Raw genomic sequence first — 15,832 nt, forward strand, 5'->3', positions numbered from 1 at the left:
AGCTTGGCTGTTGAGGCAGATTTTAAAGAGCATTTTAAAGGAGGAGAGAGAAGTGCAAACCTTTAAGGAAGGAATCCAAGAACAGGCTTAGACAGCTGAAGGAACAGCTACAAATGGAGGAGTGAAGGGAATGGGGGATCAGCAAGAGGTGAGTATTGGGGGAAAACAGAGATCTGGTAGGATTGTAGGGCTGTAGAAGGTTGCAATGATAGGATGAGGCAGGCCATGGATGCAATCGACTGGAAGGATGAGATTTTAAAATTTGAGGCCATGTAGGTCAGTGAGCTCAGGAGTTGCTATTTATTTATTTTATTTTTTAGTTATTTGAACAGAAATATACCTTAACCTGTATAGGCACCATTAACAGGTAGATAATATGGAATGAAATCTGTGGGCAGAATCGTCTCAGATTTGCACAAGTGTGGTAGCGGGCGGGAAAAAGGGCGTTTTACCCGCTGGCCACAATGATGGGTTTTCACGCCGTTATCGTCCCAATCCCGGCTCATTAATCATGCATTCCCAGGAAATACACCATTTCGCTGGCACTCAGCCTCTGACTAGCCCACCACGTTGTCACCTTGCCACTTCCTCACGCCGGGCACCATATTTAAAGTGCAGCTGTGCACATACCTCTCAGTGCCTCCAGCCCGGGACTGCTGCACAGAAGACGTGGCCCCGAAAGGCAAGAAGACTGCAGCCCCTGATTCAGTGGCACATCCCTGGGATACCTTCTGGGTACCATTGGAAACCTCCACTATGTCCTCTACCCCCACTCTGGCTGTTGGAGGCCCATCAGTGTCACCACTCCAGCTTGGGAGGCGGTGGCAGAGGTTCACCATCCAGAGCAGAAAAGAGAGCAAATGATTTCATCCGTGCCAGGGTAAGGCAACCATCTCCTCACTCTAAACTCACACTCTCAAGGCCATCACACATTCACTGGCATCTCACTCACTGCCAGCTCAAGGGACATCACCACTCCCTCTCTCACACACACCCTTACATCCCCATCTGGCCTCACCTCCTCTGGAGACTGCCTCCTCAGTCCTCACCCTCTTCAGGCCACTTGCATAGATCAAGTGTCCCCATACATACCCTGGGGTACCCCCCTTTAGCAGTACAACCCTAGCCTTGCAGCCTCTTCCCTTGCCTGAGGCTACTTCCCCCACTTCCCCAAGCAAGCCCTAGCCCTGCAGCTGTTGAGAAGCCACCCTGCCTTATGGCTGGTCTGGTAGGTAGAGACCTGCCCGTGAGCCCTGATGTGGTGCTGCCTGCGAAGCCTGGCACTGATGACTGCGTCTGCTGCCTGAAACAAGGTAGGCAAGCAAGCCTCAAAGCCCCGAGCGAAGTGCAGCTCACCAAGTGCATGTCGCTTATGTTCAGTTGTGAAACACGTCGGTGTGATTGCCCAGATGATCCAGCATTGGGCGGAGGGGGGTGGTGATTCCGGCAAGCAGGGCTCATAATGAAATGCAGATGTTTTACAATAAAGTTGCTGACATGCGGTGGTGGGAAACGTTGCCCACCATTGACTGGTGGAGCGGACGATTGCAAACTGGTTTCATGACGTCGATTTTTTTGCCTTCCCGCCATTTTGTCTGCTTATGCCCGCAATGACACCTGATGCCAGTGGGCACGGAAAACTCCGCCCTGTATGTGGTCTATTCTTGCTCCTAATTCGTATGTTTGTATGTTCGTCTGGTGAATAGGAAACCTAAAATACAACAAACAGAACTGGCAGTCATATTGCTGCTTCCTAATGTCCCCTAAGGTAGACATGTCCCCTACAAAAATAAGAGTGGTACTGCCAAATCTAGACCTCCCCGATTGTCTAGAGGAATACAGGAGAAGATCAAACAGAAAAAGAAAACCTACGATAGGCACAAAGAACTAAGCACTGCAGATAGCCTAGACGAATATAGGAAGTGCAGGAACGAAGTAAAAAAGGAAATAAGGAAATCAAAGAGAGGGCATGAAAAAAGATTAGCAAGTGAAGTTAAAGATAACCCAAAGATGTTTTACCAATACATTAATGCTAAAAGGTTAGTTAAGGAAAAAGTGGGACCTATCAGAGATGAAGATGGAAACTTGTGTGTAGATGCAGAGACTGTGGGAAGGGTTTTGAATTAATATTTTATCTCTGTGTTTACAAAGGAAAGGGAGGATGTAGATATAGTAGTCCAGGAGGAACACTGCGAGATATTGGACGGGACAGTCATAAAGAGAGAGGAAGTACTTGAAGGGTTGAAATCCTTGAAAGTTGATAAGTCACTAGGGCCAGATGGATTGTTTCCGAGGCTGCTGAAGGAAGTCAGGGAGGAGATATCAGATGCTCTGAGGATGATTTTCCAATCTTCACTAGATACAGGGGAGGTACTGGAGGACTGGAGAAATGCAAATGTAATTCCATTGTTTAAAAAGGATCAAAGGAAATGCCAAACGATTATAGGCCCATTAGTCTTACATCGGTGATGAGCAAATTAGTAGAATCAATCCTGAAAGATAAGATTAACTGTCATGTGGAAAGGCATGGGCTAGTCAGGGATGGTCAGCATGGATTTGTTAAAGGAAGGTCTTGCCTCACAAATTTGATTGAATTCTTTGAGGAAATGACAAGAAGGGTTGATGAAGATTGTGCAGTGGATGTACATGGATTTTAGCAAGGCATTTGACAAGGTCACACATGGCAGATTGGTCAGGAAAGTAAAAGCCCATGGGATTCAGGGTAATGTGGCAAACTGGATAAAAGACAAAAACAGAATTACCTGGAAAAACTCAGTAGGTCTGGCAGCATCGGCGGAGAAGAAAAGAGTTGACGTTTCGAGTCCTCATGACCCTTCGACAGAACTTGCGTTCGAGTCCAAGAAAGAGTTGAAATATAAGACCAAACGTAAACTGGGCGACCACTTTGCAGAACACCTGCGGTCTGTCCGCAAGAATGACCCAAACCTCCCTGTCGCTTGCCATTTCAACACTCCACCCTGCGTGCCATGCCCCAAACTGGATAAAAGGTTGGCTTTGTAACAGGAAACAAAGGGTAATGGTTGATGGATGCCCTTGCGAATTGAAAGTTGTCTCAAGTGGTGTTCCACAGGGCTCGGTGTTGGAACCCTTGCTGTTTGTGTTATACATTAACGATTTGGACGTGAACATGGCAGGCACGATTGGGAAATTTGCAGATGACAAAAAGATTGGCCAAGTAGTGGATAGTGTAGAGGATAGCCATAATCTTCAAAACGATATAAATGGGTTAATGGAGTGGGCGGTAAAGTGGCAGATGGATTTTAACATAGAGAAGCGTGAGGTCATACATTTAGGGAGGTCAAACAGTTACAGGGATTACAAAATAAATGGGAATATACTAAGAGGGGTAGATGAAGTGAGAGATCTTGGCGTACAAGTACACAGGTCCATGGAGACAGCAGTTCAAGTAGACAAGGTTGTAAAGAAGGCATATGGAATGCTCTCCTTCATTGGCAGAGGTATAGAATATAAAAGCAAGGATATAATGTTGGAATTGTATAAAACACTGGTGAGGCCACAACTGGAGTATTGTGTGTTGTTCTGGTCACCACATTACAGGAAGGACTTAATAGCTCTGGAGAGAGTGCAGAGGAGGTTTACAAGAATGTTGGCAGGGTTAGAAAAGTGTAGCTACGAGGAGAGATTGGATAGGTTGGGGTTATTTTCCCTGGAACAGAGAAGGCTGAGAGATGACTTGATTGAGGTGTACAAAATTATGAGGGGAATAGATAGAGTGGACAGGATAAAATTGTTTCACTTGATGGAGAATTCTAGAATCGGGGACATAGATTCAAGGTAAGTGGCAGAAGGTGTAGGGGGACATAAGGAAGAACTTTTTTTTACACAGAGGGTAGTGGGTGTCTGGAATTCGCTGCCCAGGCTGGTGGTAGAGGCAGAAATTTTAAACTCTTAGAAAGTACCTGGATCTGCACCTAAAGTGCTGTAAACTGCAGGGCTATGGACCGGGTGCAGGGAGGTGGGATTAGAAAGGGCACCTGTGTGTCCTTGGGCTGGCATGGACAAATTGGGCCAAATGGCCTCCTTCTGTGCTGTAACTTTTCTATGGTTCTAATGATCACACTGAATGCATTTAAATCGGAGCTCACCATCAGACTGCCTTTGAAATTAAATACTTACCAAATTGGTGCCAATTTCCTTTATTTTAGAAAATCCTCTTTTGATTAATGAGATATCTTTGTACTTTTGACACCTACGTAAATTGCAGGTTCAGTGCTAACCAGTCAGTCTGCAGCCTTCTCTACTCTCTTCAGTTTAGCCCAGTTTGAAAGGCACACCCTCCATTGTACCAATGGAAAGTTTTCCATTTCACATACAGATGCTTTCAATTTTGATGAAATGTCAACACATTTTTCTGTTCTTTTCAGATTCTGTCTGACTTGCTGAGTCATTCCAGCATTTCCAGTTTTTTAACTGGTCATTTTCAAACCTTTCTAAATGTGACTTGTCAATTTTGTGCTGGTATATGCTAGTTGATAAGACCACTTAGTGTGTTTTTTTTTCCTTATTTTTTGTTCTTGGGATGTGAACGTTGCCCAGCAAAGCCGGCATTTATTGCTTATCCATAATTGCCCTTGAGGAGGTGGGGTGAGCCACTTCCTAGAACTGCTGCAACCCATATGGTGTAGGTACACCCACAGTTGTATCAAACTACTCCAGAAAAACACACTGAGTGGACTGCTGGGCCTTTTCAGACAGCAGCTAAGAGTTAACACCATTGCTGTGGGTCTGGAATAATGTGTAGACCAGGCCTGGTAAGGATGGCAGATTTCCTCACCTGAAGGGCGTTAATTAACCAGATGGGTTTTTACAACAATCTGGTAATTTCATGATTATTAATAATATTAGCATTTTATTCCAAATTTATTAATTAATTAAATTTAAATTCCCCCAGCTGCCATGGTGGGATTTGAACTCATTCCTGCAGAGTATTAGTTCGGTACTCTGGATTACTGGTACACTATGCTACCACCCCTTTACGGTTTCCATTGACCATTAGCTTTAGATAATTTTCAACAAATTATATAATTATTTCATAATTAAAATGACATAAAACAAACTAATAACTGAAAATTAATATTAATTGGTGTCAATGAAGTCACATTGTGAGCAGTATCAAGCAGCACTAAAGCTCAATACATACTTGGATAGCTAAACTAGGAAAAGGCTCACTCCACCATACAAACTTCCTGAAAATGCCTATTCCAGCCCTTGATGTTTGAACAAACACATAGTCGGGAGAACTCTGATCAATATTTCTGGCAGGGAGGAGGGGCTGGGGCGTGAATTACACAGGGGAAAACCCAAACACAGCAGGGCAATCTGCAACTAGCACTGAGTTCAAACAAACCCTATTTTCATTGTTGCAAGGGCCTTAACCCCCAGGGTCAGAGTCACGAATTGATGGAGTAGATGTAAATGCTTGTGAAGGGTGGATAAGATCTGTTTAAGTGTCATGGTCTGAAGTTTTTTTATTAGAATTGCCTATTCTATAACTTGAAAAAAAGGCTGAAGCTGTCAGTAAGATTTAAAAAAACACCATCTGCTGGACTACTTTGTTTGACGAGCCTTCTACTATAGGTTAGAGAAAAGCATTACCATCTGTTCATATAGTTTCAATAGGGCACTTTGTTGACATTTTGCAAGGACTATTATTATGCCATTAAGACTACTTGGTGAAATTCAGAAGCCACAATTACCTCAGAAGAGGGTTCTGAGTTCAATTTGATTGACAGTTTAAAGAAGCTTTAAAGGAATAGCTGTCTTTGATGTGGGGTCTGAATAGAAGTTGTTTGTTTTTATAATAGACTAACCACTTGATGAGATTTAAAAGCTTTGAATGGGTTTCAAGAATGGGAGTTTTTTTTTCCACTGTCAAGTCAGTATTAGATTTTTACAATTTTTTTTCATTGCCACATGTCTTCTGAGGCCTGCTCATGGTAGATAGTGAGTGAGTAGCTACGGAGATGGCATGGGAGTATGAGAGACATGGGGGGATGGTTGGGGTGCATAAGTTGGCATGGAGGAGGCCATGGGGGTAGTGGGCATTATAAGTTGGCATGGAGGGGCCATAGGGGTTATAAAGAGGCATAAGTTGGCATGGAGAGATGGGTGAGGGGGGTCTAAGGGGCGAGGGCCAGAGGGTCTAACAGCTTCTAAAACAACCGAGACAGGCCATCTAACCAGCCCACCTTAGCACTCGCCTGCCTCGAGGATCTGCTTCTGGGATCGATGGGTTCAACTCAATCCCATCCCACCTCCCGGAGCGAAACTTGGATCTAATGAAGCCCTTTGCAGCAAGGCAGGTCTGCTGAGTTGGAAAATTTCCCAACTCAAGTTACCCATCTTCATAGCAAAAATCCAGTGCAGTCTCCAAACAAAAATGATAAAAGATTGAACATTTATTTTAGTGGTTTGTTTTGTTTAAAGAAAAGCAAATTTTCTTTAAAATCAAGTGCACAAAAAAGTGGGAATTTTGTTTCTCGCCCAGGTGCCTTTGCATGGAGATGTTCATGATGAATATTGGTAGAAAACATTTGAATGAAATACATTAGAGAAGTCAAGATGTTTGCACTAGTAGGGGATCTAGAACTAGGGGCCAATGTAAGAGTCACTAATAAATGCAGTGAGAAACTCAGGAGAAATATCTTTACCTGGAATCTGTCAGAACGTGCTACCACACTGAATAGTTGAGGTCAATAGAACAGGTACAATTAAGAGGAAGCTAGATAGGTCCATCAAGAAGAAATAAATGAAAGAAAATGCTGACAGGGTGAGATGAAGAAGAGTGGAAGGAAGCTCAAGTGGAGCATAAAGATGAGCAAAGACCAGTAGGGCTGAATGACCTATTTCTGAGCTGCACATTTTAGGTACTTCTATATAAAGCCAATTCTTTCCCATCAGGCAACCAGCCAATCACAAATGATATTTCTTTAAGCTCGTGTCAGTAAATCCAACATGTCAATTTGCGTCAAACTCAGCTATTCCACCACCACACAAGCAAAACTGATGGTCATCTAATAGCTAAACCAATGGATCGGTCCACAGAGAATCATTTGAGAGAAACTGGTTCCCAGTGGGGTATCCCTATAAAGTTACTGTAGTACTTAAAGTTGTATTCTATTCTGGCTTCTATTGTATTTTGTTGATGTTTGGTCAGAAATAGATACTTCATTTTAGGAATTTTAAAAACAGAAGTAGTTAATTTAAAACCTGTACCACTATGTGTGTCTCTAGGTGTGAAGTTATCAAACCATTAAGGCTGGGCTGGGGCTGGAAAACCTTCATTTGGGAAGGGGAATGGCTTTCATGGACACTAACCAACAAGTAAAAACATCTGGTAGTCAAAAGTGAGGGTAACACAATAGCTGTTAATCCAATAAACAATGTTGATTAGATATATGGGGGTGGTTGGTCCATGTCAGCCATGCAAAACAGCCTCACAGTGAATCTGTTTACCATTGGATACCTGGTTGACCATCCCTCATCCCAACAAACCATTTTAGATGTGAATATGCAGCTTCCAGTCAAGATAGTCCTCAGTAACCATTAATATTAACTTATTGCCCATTCATTTAACCACTGCAAGCACTTCTCTCTTTCTTCCTCTGTCTCTTCACTTGTTTTTTCCACCTGTATTTTCTCCGCTTGAACTCCAAGAATGTTGTTACTGTCACATTGCTCTGTCACACACTTGTCTTTCAGTCCCTTGATTATGTTGTGCAAGCTATTGACACATGAGCCCAGTTCCAAATTATTGTCCACCAAGTGCGTGAAAGGGTCAGCCGTGGTCACCTCTATAAGCTCCCCCTCCATGGGAATCCGCAGGTGATGGGCATGAAGCATCATACGATAAGGGCTGCTGTCAGTCTTCAAGCTGTAGGTAAAGTCACCTACTATGGGATGCCCCACAGCGCTGCAATGGACCCTCAGCTGGTGTGTCCGGCCTAAACAAATAACAAGACACACTAAAGCAAGACATCTCTACATCAATCTCAAAGAAACAATTTCTACCTTCCAACATTACGGATTAAAAACAAATAAGTTGACATCACTTGCATCTCTAAATATCTAATATCTTTTCTAAGCATTATGTCATTGCATGAAAATTTGCATGACAAATTTAAATTTTTTTTATTTATTCATTCATGGAGTATGGACATCACTGACAAGGCCATTATTTATTGCTTATCCCTAATTGTCCTTGAGAAGGTGGTGAGATGCTTTCTTGAACCACTGCAGTCCATGTGGTGTAGGTACACCCACAGTGCTGTTAGGGAGGGAGTTCCAGATTTTTGACCCATCAACAGGGAAGAAACGGCAGGTGATATAGTTCCAAGTCGTGATGGTGTGTGACTTGGCAGGGAACTGGTATGATGGTGTACTCATGCAAAAACAGAATTACCTGGAAAAACTCAGCAGGTCTGGCAGCATCGGCGGAGAAGAAAAGAGTTGACGTTTCGAGTCCTCATGACCCTTCGACAGAACTTGCTGCGCTTGTCCTACTAGGTGGTAGACATCGCAGGTTTGGAAAGTGCTGTGGAAGGACCTATGGCAAGTTACTGCAGCACATCTTACAGATGCTACACATTGCAGCCACAGTGTACCAATGATGGAAGGAGTGAATGTTTATGGTGGAGGGTAGCTTGTCAGTCAAGCAAGCTGTTTTGTCCTAAATTATGTTAAGTTTCTTGAATATTGTTACAGCTGCACTCATCCAAGTAAGTGCAGAGTATTCCATCAATCTACTGCCTTGCTCCTTGTAGAGAGTGGAAGAGCTTTCAGGAGTCAGCAGACAGCCTCGGACCTGGTCCTGTGGCCACAGTATTTAGATGGCTGGTCCAGTTTCTGGTCAATGGTGACCCCCAGAATATGGTAATGATTCAATAATGGAAGTGACATTGAATGTCAAGGGGAGGTGGTTAGATGCTCTCTTGATGGACATGTCATTTCCTGGCACTTATGTGGTGCAAATGTTACTTGCCACCTGTGAGCCCAAGCCTTATGTTGTGCAGGTCTTGCTGCATGTGGGCATGGGGTGCTTCATCAGCTGATAAGTGACAAATTAAACTGAACACTGCACCCTCAGCACCTTCCAAACCCATGAATGCTACCATCTAGAAGGACAAGGGCAGCAGAGACATGGAAACACCACCATGTGGAAATTCCCCTCCCAAGCCACTCACCATCCTGATATGGAAATATATCGCCGTTCCTTCACTGTCACTGGGTCAAAATCCTGGAACACATGGACTGCCACAGTTCAAGAATGCAACTCACTACCACCTTCTCAAGGGCAATTAAGGATGGGTAAATAAATGCTGGTCTAGCCAGCGATGGCCACATCCCATGAATGAATTTTTAAAAATTAGCAAACATCCCCATTTCTGACCTTATGTTGGAGGGAAAGCAATTGACAAATCAGCTGAAGATGGTTGAGGCCAGGAAACTGCCCTGAGGAACTCCTGTCCTGGGGCTGAGATGATTGACCTCTAACAAACACAACTTTTGTGCTGGGTGTGATTCCAGCTCAGTGGAGAGTTGTTCCCCTGATCCCCACTAACTTACAACTTTACAATGGGCGGAATTTTATGGCAGTGGGATTTTACGGTTCCGCCGTAGTCAATGGAGTTTAGAATGGCTCGTAGCATTTTACAGCCCCATCCCCGCCTTAAAATCTGGGCCTATGCTTACTTGGTGCCATACTTGTTCAAATGCTGCCCTGATGTCAAGGACAGTCACTCTCACCCCACTTCTGGAATTCAGCTCTTTTGCCCATGATTTGTCTAAGGCTGTCATGAGGTATGGAGAAGGGTGATTTTGACAAGAATCCAAACTGAGCACTGGTAAGCAGATTATGGGTGATTAAGTGCTGATTGATAGCACTGCCAAAAGACACCTTCCATCATCTTGCTGATGATTGAGAGTAGGCTGTTGGGGTGGTAAATAGCCAGATAGGATTTTCCCTGCTTTTTGCAGAAATGATACCTTTTCCACATTGTCGGGTAGATACCAGTATTGTAGCTGTTTTGAAAGGGCTTGGCTAAGTGCACAACTTGCTCTGGAGCACAAGCCTTCAGCACTACAGCCTGGAAGTTGCAGGTGCCAAGAGCTTTTGTTTCTTGAAATCATGTGGAGTAAATCAAATTGGTTGAAGACTGGCATCTGTGGTGAGGAGCTCAGGAGGAAGCTAAGATGGATCATCCACTTGGCATTCCTGGCTGTAGACAGCTTTCTCTTTAGCACTCACGCCAGGCTCCGCCGTCATGGAGCATCCTCACCTTTTAGCACTCAAGACTGGATGTGACAGGACTGCAGAGCTTTGATCTGATCTACTGGATGTGGGTCTGCTTATCTCTTGTCTGAGGCATCCTGCCTCTGATGTTTAGCATGCATGCTTGTTGTAATTTCACCAGGTTGACATCTCATTTTCAGATTTAACTAGGGCTGCTCTGGCACATTGTCCTACACACCTCATTGAACCAAAGTTGGTGATCTGGTTTGATGTTAATAACACAGCGAGGGTTATGCTCGGCCATGAGGTTACAGATTGTGATTGAATACAATTCAGCTGCTGTTGTTAGCTCACAGCTCCTCAGCAGTTTTGAGCTGCTAGTTCTGTTCAAATCAATCTCATTGAGCACAGTGATAGTGCAACACAGCATGATGGAGGGTATCCTCAGTGTGAAAAACTCCACAAAGATTGTGGTCACTCTTCAGTGACCATACTATCCTGTACCAACACATCTGCGACAGGTGGATTGGTGAGGGCAAGGTCAAGTAGGTTTTCCCCTCGCATTGGGTCTGTCACCATCTGTCACAAGACCAGTTTGGCAGGTGTGTCCTGCAGGACTCCACTAGCTCGGTCAGTAGTAGTGCCACCAAACCACTCTTGATGACCCTACCCAGAGTACATTCTGTGCCCTTGCTTACCCTCAGCGCTTCTTCCAAATTATGTTCAATTGTTCAATATGGAGATGCATTGATTCATCCTGGGACAAGGGGTGGGCAGGTAATCAGCAGGAGGCTTCCTTGCACATGTTTGACCAGATGCAATGAGACTGCAGGGACAACCCGCTCCTGACTGTGTGCCACTGTGTCGCCACCACTATTAGTGGGTGATGGAGGAGTCTGGGGTCTTGGCTGAAAGGCACAATGCTGTGAGTATGGCTATGTCAGGCTTGGTTAATCTATGGGACAGCTGACCCAATTTTGACACAAGTCACCAGTGAGGAGGACTTAGCAGGGTCGAATGGATTAGGTTTGCCTTTGTTATGTACAATCCAATTGCTAGGCTGATGCCAGGTGGTCTGTCTGGTTTTATTCTTATTGTACTTTTTTTGTAGATATTTGATACATCTGAGTGGCCTGTTAGTCTATTTCAGAAGGCAGTTAAAAGTCAACCACATTACTGTTCACTTAGATTTACCTAAAGACCAGACCAGGTAAAGATGACTGGTTTTCTTCCCAAAAGGACATCACTGAACCAGTTAGATTTTTACGACAATCCAATAGCTTCAGACACCAGGTTTATTTAATTGATTAATCTGCCGTGGTGGGATTTTACTAGTTCAAGATTCTGGATTACTAGTCAAGCAACATAACCATTATGCTACCGTACTCACATGTTTTTCTATTCATTCTTGGGATGTAAGCATTGCTGTCAAGGCCAGCACTTATTACCCATCCCTAATTTCCCTTCAGAAAGTATCATAAAGCAATAAGCACACTGAGCAACAGTACATTTATGGACCAGCTCACTTATGAAGTGAAGAAAGAAATGAAAAGTGCTCTCCTGACAGCAACTGCAAAATCAATTCTACCACTACCTTATTCCAGGGAAAAAAGGGGCCATGCTATTATAGGCCCAAAATGGTATTTGTAGGAAGCGTTTTGTCCTGGCTCTCAATTTAATGACCTGATTACTTGAAAATTGCTGAAAAGAGAGACAGGTTGCCAAAGTTTTTTGTCTTGTGCTCATCAGGGCAAACACAAGAATACCAAATTTTAAACAATCACACATTTTATATTGCAGAAGAAAAGGGTGCTGATTGGTTGGCGAGTCAACTCTGATTGGCTGAGGTGTTGACATGGAGAAAGCAACAGGAAATTATTGGCTCCCCAAGTTCCCTGGTAATTCAAAAAATGCACAAGGTTTGAACTTATTCTTTTTCTTTGCAGAGAAAGGGTCTCTGCGAATGAATATATGTCGCTTCCAGTAAGCGTAAATGAGCCATGTTATGAGCTCAACTGATTATCCTAAATTGTTTGTTATTGTATCTATTAGTGCACTCAGGATTGTTCAGCAAGCGCCACAGGTAGAAAGAACTCACATCTTGGGAAATATTTACCTCCAGCTGCTAGCATGGGTGAGAGTGAAGAGATTCATTTCATAGTCCCACCCTCTTTTTCGTTCACACTGGTGAAGGGGAAAATATGCGTTCAAGTCTTGTGTGACTGCTACATATTAATTTCATTCATATGACAAAAGTCTGTCATCGATTTCCATTTTAAATTGAAACCAAGCTTTTATACGGATTGAAACAAAATCAAAAATGGGAAACTCTCAGCAGGTAAGCCAGTGTTTGTGGAAAGAGAAACAGAGTTAATGGGTGGTACTTCCTAGAGACGAAAGGGGGTTTCGCCCGACAGCCAGAGAGCTGCCGAGAGCCCTGTATTGCCTCTTTTCGGGAAGGCCTGCCATATTAAGTGCCACTCAGGCATTTCAGTGGACAGGGGCAGACCTTTCCTGAGATCAAGGACGCTGGGGGTGGAGGTCCGCCACCGAGAGCTGCCAACCAATCAGAGGCCAGCAGTTCTATTGAACAACAGCACCACCAGGATGGCAGCCGCTAGTGCTGCTTATGACACCCATGTGAAGTCTAGTATTATCACTGGATTCGAGGCAATGGGTGAGTGATGGTGAGACAGAGGGTGGGGAGAGGGTGGTGGGCACCAAAGGCAGCGGGATGGTTCTCAGTGGGGCGCCTCTTCCTGATGCCAGGTCCCTCGAACAGAAACAGAGTGCCTTTGAACAAGGGACCCCCCCCTCCCCAGGAGCCCAACAGGATTTGTTTATCGTGCTCTCTGCATGGCAAGTCCCCCACATGCTGCAGGGTTAATGGTGGGTTGAGGCCCTTAAGTGGGCCTCAATTGGCAGCAGGACAGGAAGGCCTTCCACAGGCCTTCCTGCTACGGACTTAATTGGGGTAAAGGCAGGAAGGCGGCGGGATCCCCACCAGCCACCCTCCCACTTGATTAAATGCCCCCCCTTCCCCACAAACTTACCAAGGGGGAAGGGCATTAAATTCTACTCAACGGTCGATGGCCCTTGTCAGATTGAAAAATATTACAGATGAACAGCATTTAAAAAAGAAACACAGCAAAAAGAAGGGGATTGGAAACACACAAACATTGTGCAAAAGACAATAGAATTATCTATGAATTGCTCAGGTGGCAAGCTAGGGATGGCAATATTCATATTAACATGGGAAGGTGACCTGACATCTCCATTGATTATATCTGATAATACTGTTCATTTTTTTTCTCTTTCCCACAATCCTATCTGTTCTCATTGACATTATTTGGAAGGCAACACCTATTTCTTGCAGATCACCTGATGTGGTGTGGTATAAAGCTCTCTCAACACTCTCCCAAAGATTGCAATTAACAGAAGGGCATATTTCCTATACTTAGCTATTTCCCTTTTTTTTATAACACCAGTCACCTCTGAATGATAGAGCCAACAGGGTGAAATGTAGGCACTCTATGCCATGAATTCCTGGTCAGAAACTACAAAAAGAATAATCTGTAAATATCTGAGGGGTAGACTATATCCATCTGTATCTGAAATTAATTCAAACGCAAGTCCCACAAGTGAACCACTGCACCGATTTGTTCCTCCATGCTACAGGATGCAAGAAGGAACTTGTATTTATATGGCGCCTCCGTTAATCCCCACAGCACTTCACAGCTAATGATGAATTGCTTTTGAATTTTAATCACTGTTGTGGCAGCCATTTTATGCAGAGCAAAATCACACAAATAGCAATGAGATAAATGACTGAGTCATATGTTTTTGGAGGAGCTTATGAAGGAAAACTGTTGGATAGGGCATTTGGAGAACTCCCCTACTGTGCCATAGGATTATTTACACCCAAGGTGGAAAGCGCCTGACGTCAGCCAAAACTGGCAGCAACCCGCCAATCCAATCTCTGGGAACCCTGAGGGAAAAAAGTCCCTAATTGGCAGCAGGAGCCCTGTTGCTGGGGCTCCCGGCCCCAAGAGGGATATTTAATTGTTGTCCTACACCAGTAGAGTGAAAATCCTGCTGCCAAGAGCTGCCAGCCAATCAGAGGCCAGCAACTCTTCATTACCAGCAGTGGCCAATGGGAGTGGTGGCTTCTGCCAGTAATTCACTTGGGCCTTCACCAGGGATCCCTGGAGAAAGGTAAGTGAAGGTGGGATGGGGGTCGCAGGGAGGGAGTTTAATGGCAGAGATGGGAGTGGGGTCAGAAGCAAGGTGGGGTGAGGCTGGCTCTCAGTGGGCCCCTATCCTGATACAGGGTCCATTGATTGAGCACTGGTGACTTTGAACGAGGGACTCCCCATCACCCCTTACCCGAGAAGGCCGCAGGCAGGTCTCCGTGGCAAGTTCCCCGCCTGCTGCTGAATGTGGCAGGATGAGGTCCTTAAGTGGGAATTAATTGCTCAATTGGCCTCTGTGCAGGAAGGCTGCCTGCAAGCTTCCTTCCCAGGACTTAATTGGTGGAGGCGGGATCTTCCCCATGCCTTGCTCCCTTCCTGTTAAAACAGCCCCCTTCCTACCTCCAATCTCTTAATGTCAGGGAGGGGGGCATTAAATTCTGCCCCTCAGCTCTGTTTAATATCCAACCAAAAGACAGCAGCTCCAACTTTGCAACATTGCACTGCACTGCAGTGAAATTCCAGCCTAGATCATGTGCACATCTACTTGGTAAAGAAAGAACCTGACTGAGAGACGAGATCGCTAAAACTGTGTTAAGCTAACAATTATTTTAACCTGACTTTTCATTTAATAAACAAAGTTAGAGCTTTAGAGAGCAACACTAACCTGTTAATGGCTGCAGGAATACTTTAGTAACTGGATCTCCACTGTAAAAACCTCTTGCCAGGACAGTCATCTCTGTCTGAGATGGTTTGGGATTTTGACAGCCTTTATAGAATCACATAGAAGTAAATCATTTATAAACTGCTTATTCTGGATAAACTGATAGCAGATACCTTTTTCATTTAATCCCATAATGTAGTAATCAAACAATTCCAAGCTAGACAGAAATTCTCCCAATGATTCACCTTCAGAAAACTTACTGTGCTGTGGGAATCTATTTATGATTATGTTATTAATCCTATTGTCTGACAAGCAAAACCTCTCTCACATCAAGCTTCCAACTTCTCTCTTTCCACCACTTTAATCAATGAAGTTAACACTTTGCTTAACCGAATGTCCCATTTCAACACTATAGAAATGCATCTCTGCTACATAGGATAGTGCCAGAAGGTGAAGTTGAGGTCAAGATCAGCTGCAATTTTATTGAACGGCAGAGTAAGCCAGAAGAGCCAAATGGCCTAGTCCAGCACTTATTTCTTATGTTCTTATCACAATCTTATTGGCCCCTTATTTTACTAATATTTGGGTATTGTGTTTTTCCCTGAACGTTACTCTTTTCCTTCAGAATGGCCTTTCACATGTTTTCTCCTGTTAAAATTGAGATTCAGTGCACCCTACAATATTTGAACTCATTCTTTCCTCACT

The 15,832-nt window shown here is 44.1% G+C and overlaps 1 protein-coding gene across 1 annotated transcript in view; it reads right to left on the reverse strand.

The window, feature by feature from the left end:
• Positions 1-6,422: 6,422 nt before the first annotated feature.
• rpusd1 (RNA pseudouridine synthase domain containing 1) overlaps positions 6,423-15,832 on the reverse strand; it is a 40,814-nt gene continuing 31,404 nt past the window's right edge. Inside the window, exons 5-6 of the mRNA XM_041205823.1 lie at positions 15,131-15,232; positions 6,423-7,985 (exon numbers count right to left, since the gene is read on the reverse strand). Of these exons, the coding sequence (XP_041061757.1) occupies positions 7,594-7,985; positions 15,131-15,232 (494 nt within the window). The 3' untranslated portion in view covers positions 6,423-7,593. The remainder of the gene's footprint in view (positions 7,986-15,130; positions 15,233-15,832) is intronic.

This window comes from Carcharodon carcharias, chromosome 15 (genome assembly GCF_017639515.1).
Source record: "Carcharodon carcharias isolate sCarCar2 chromosome 15, sCarCar2.pri, whole genome shotgun sequence".
NCBI lineage: Eukaryota > Metazoa > Chordata > Chondrichthyes > Lamniformes > Lamnidae > Carcharodon > Carcharodon carcharias.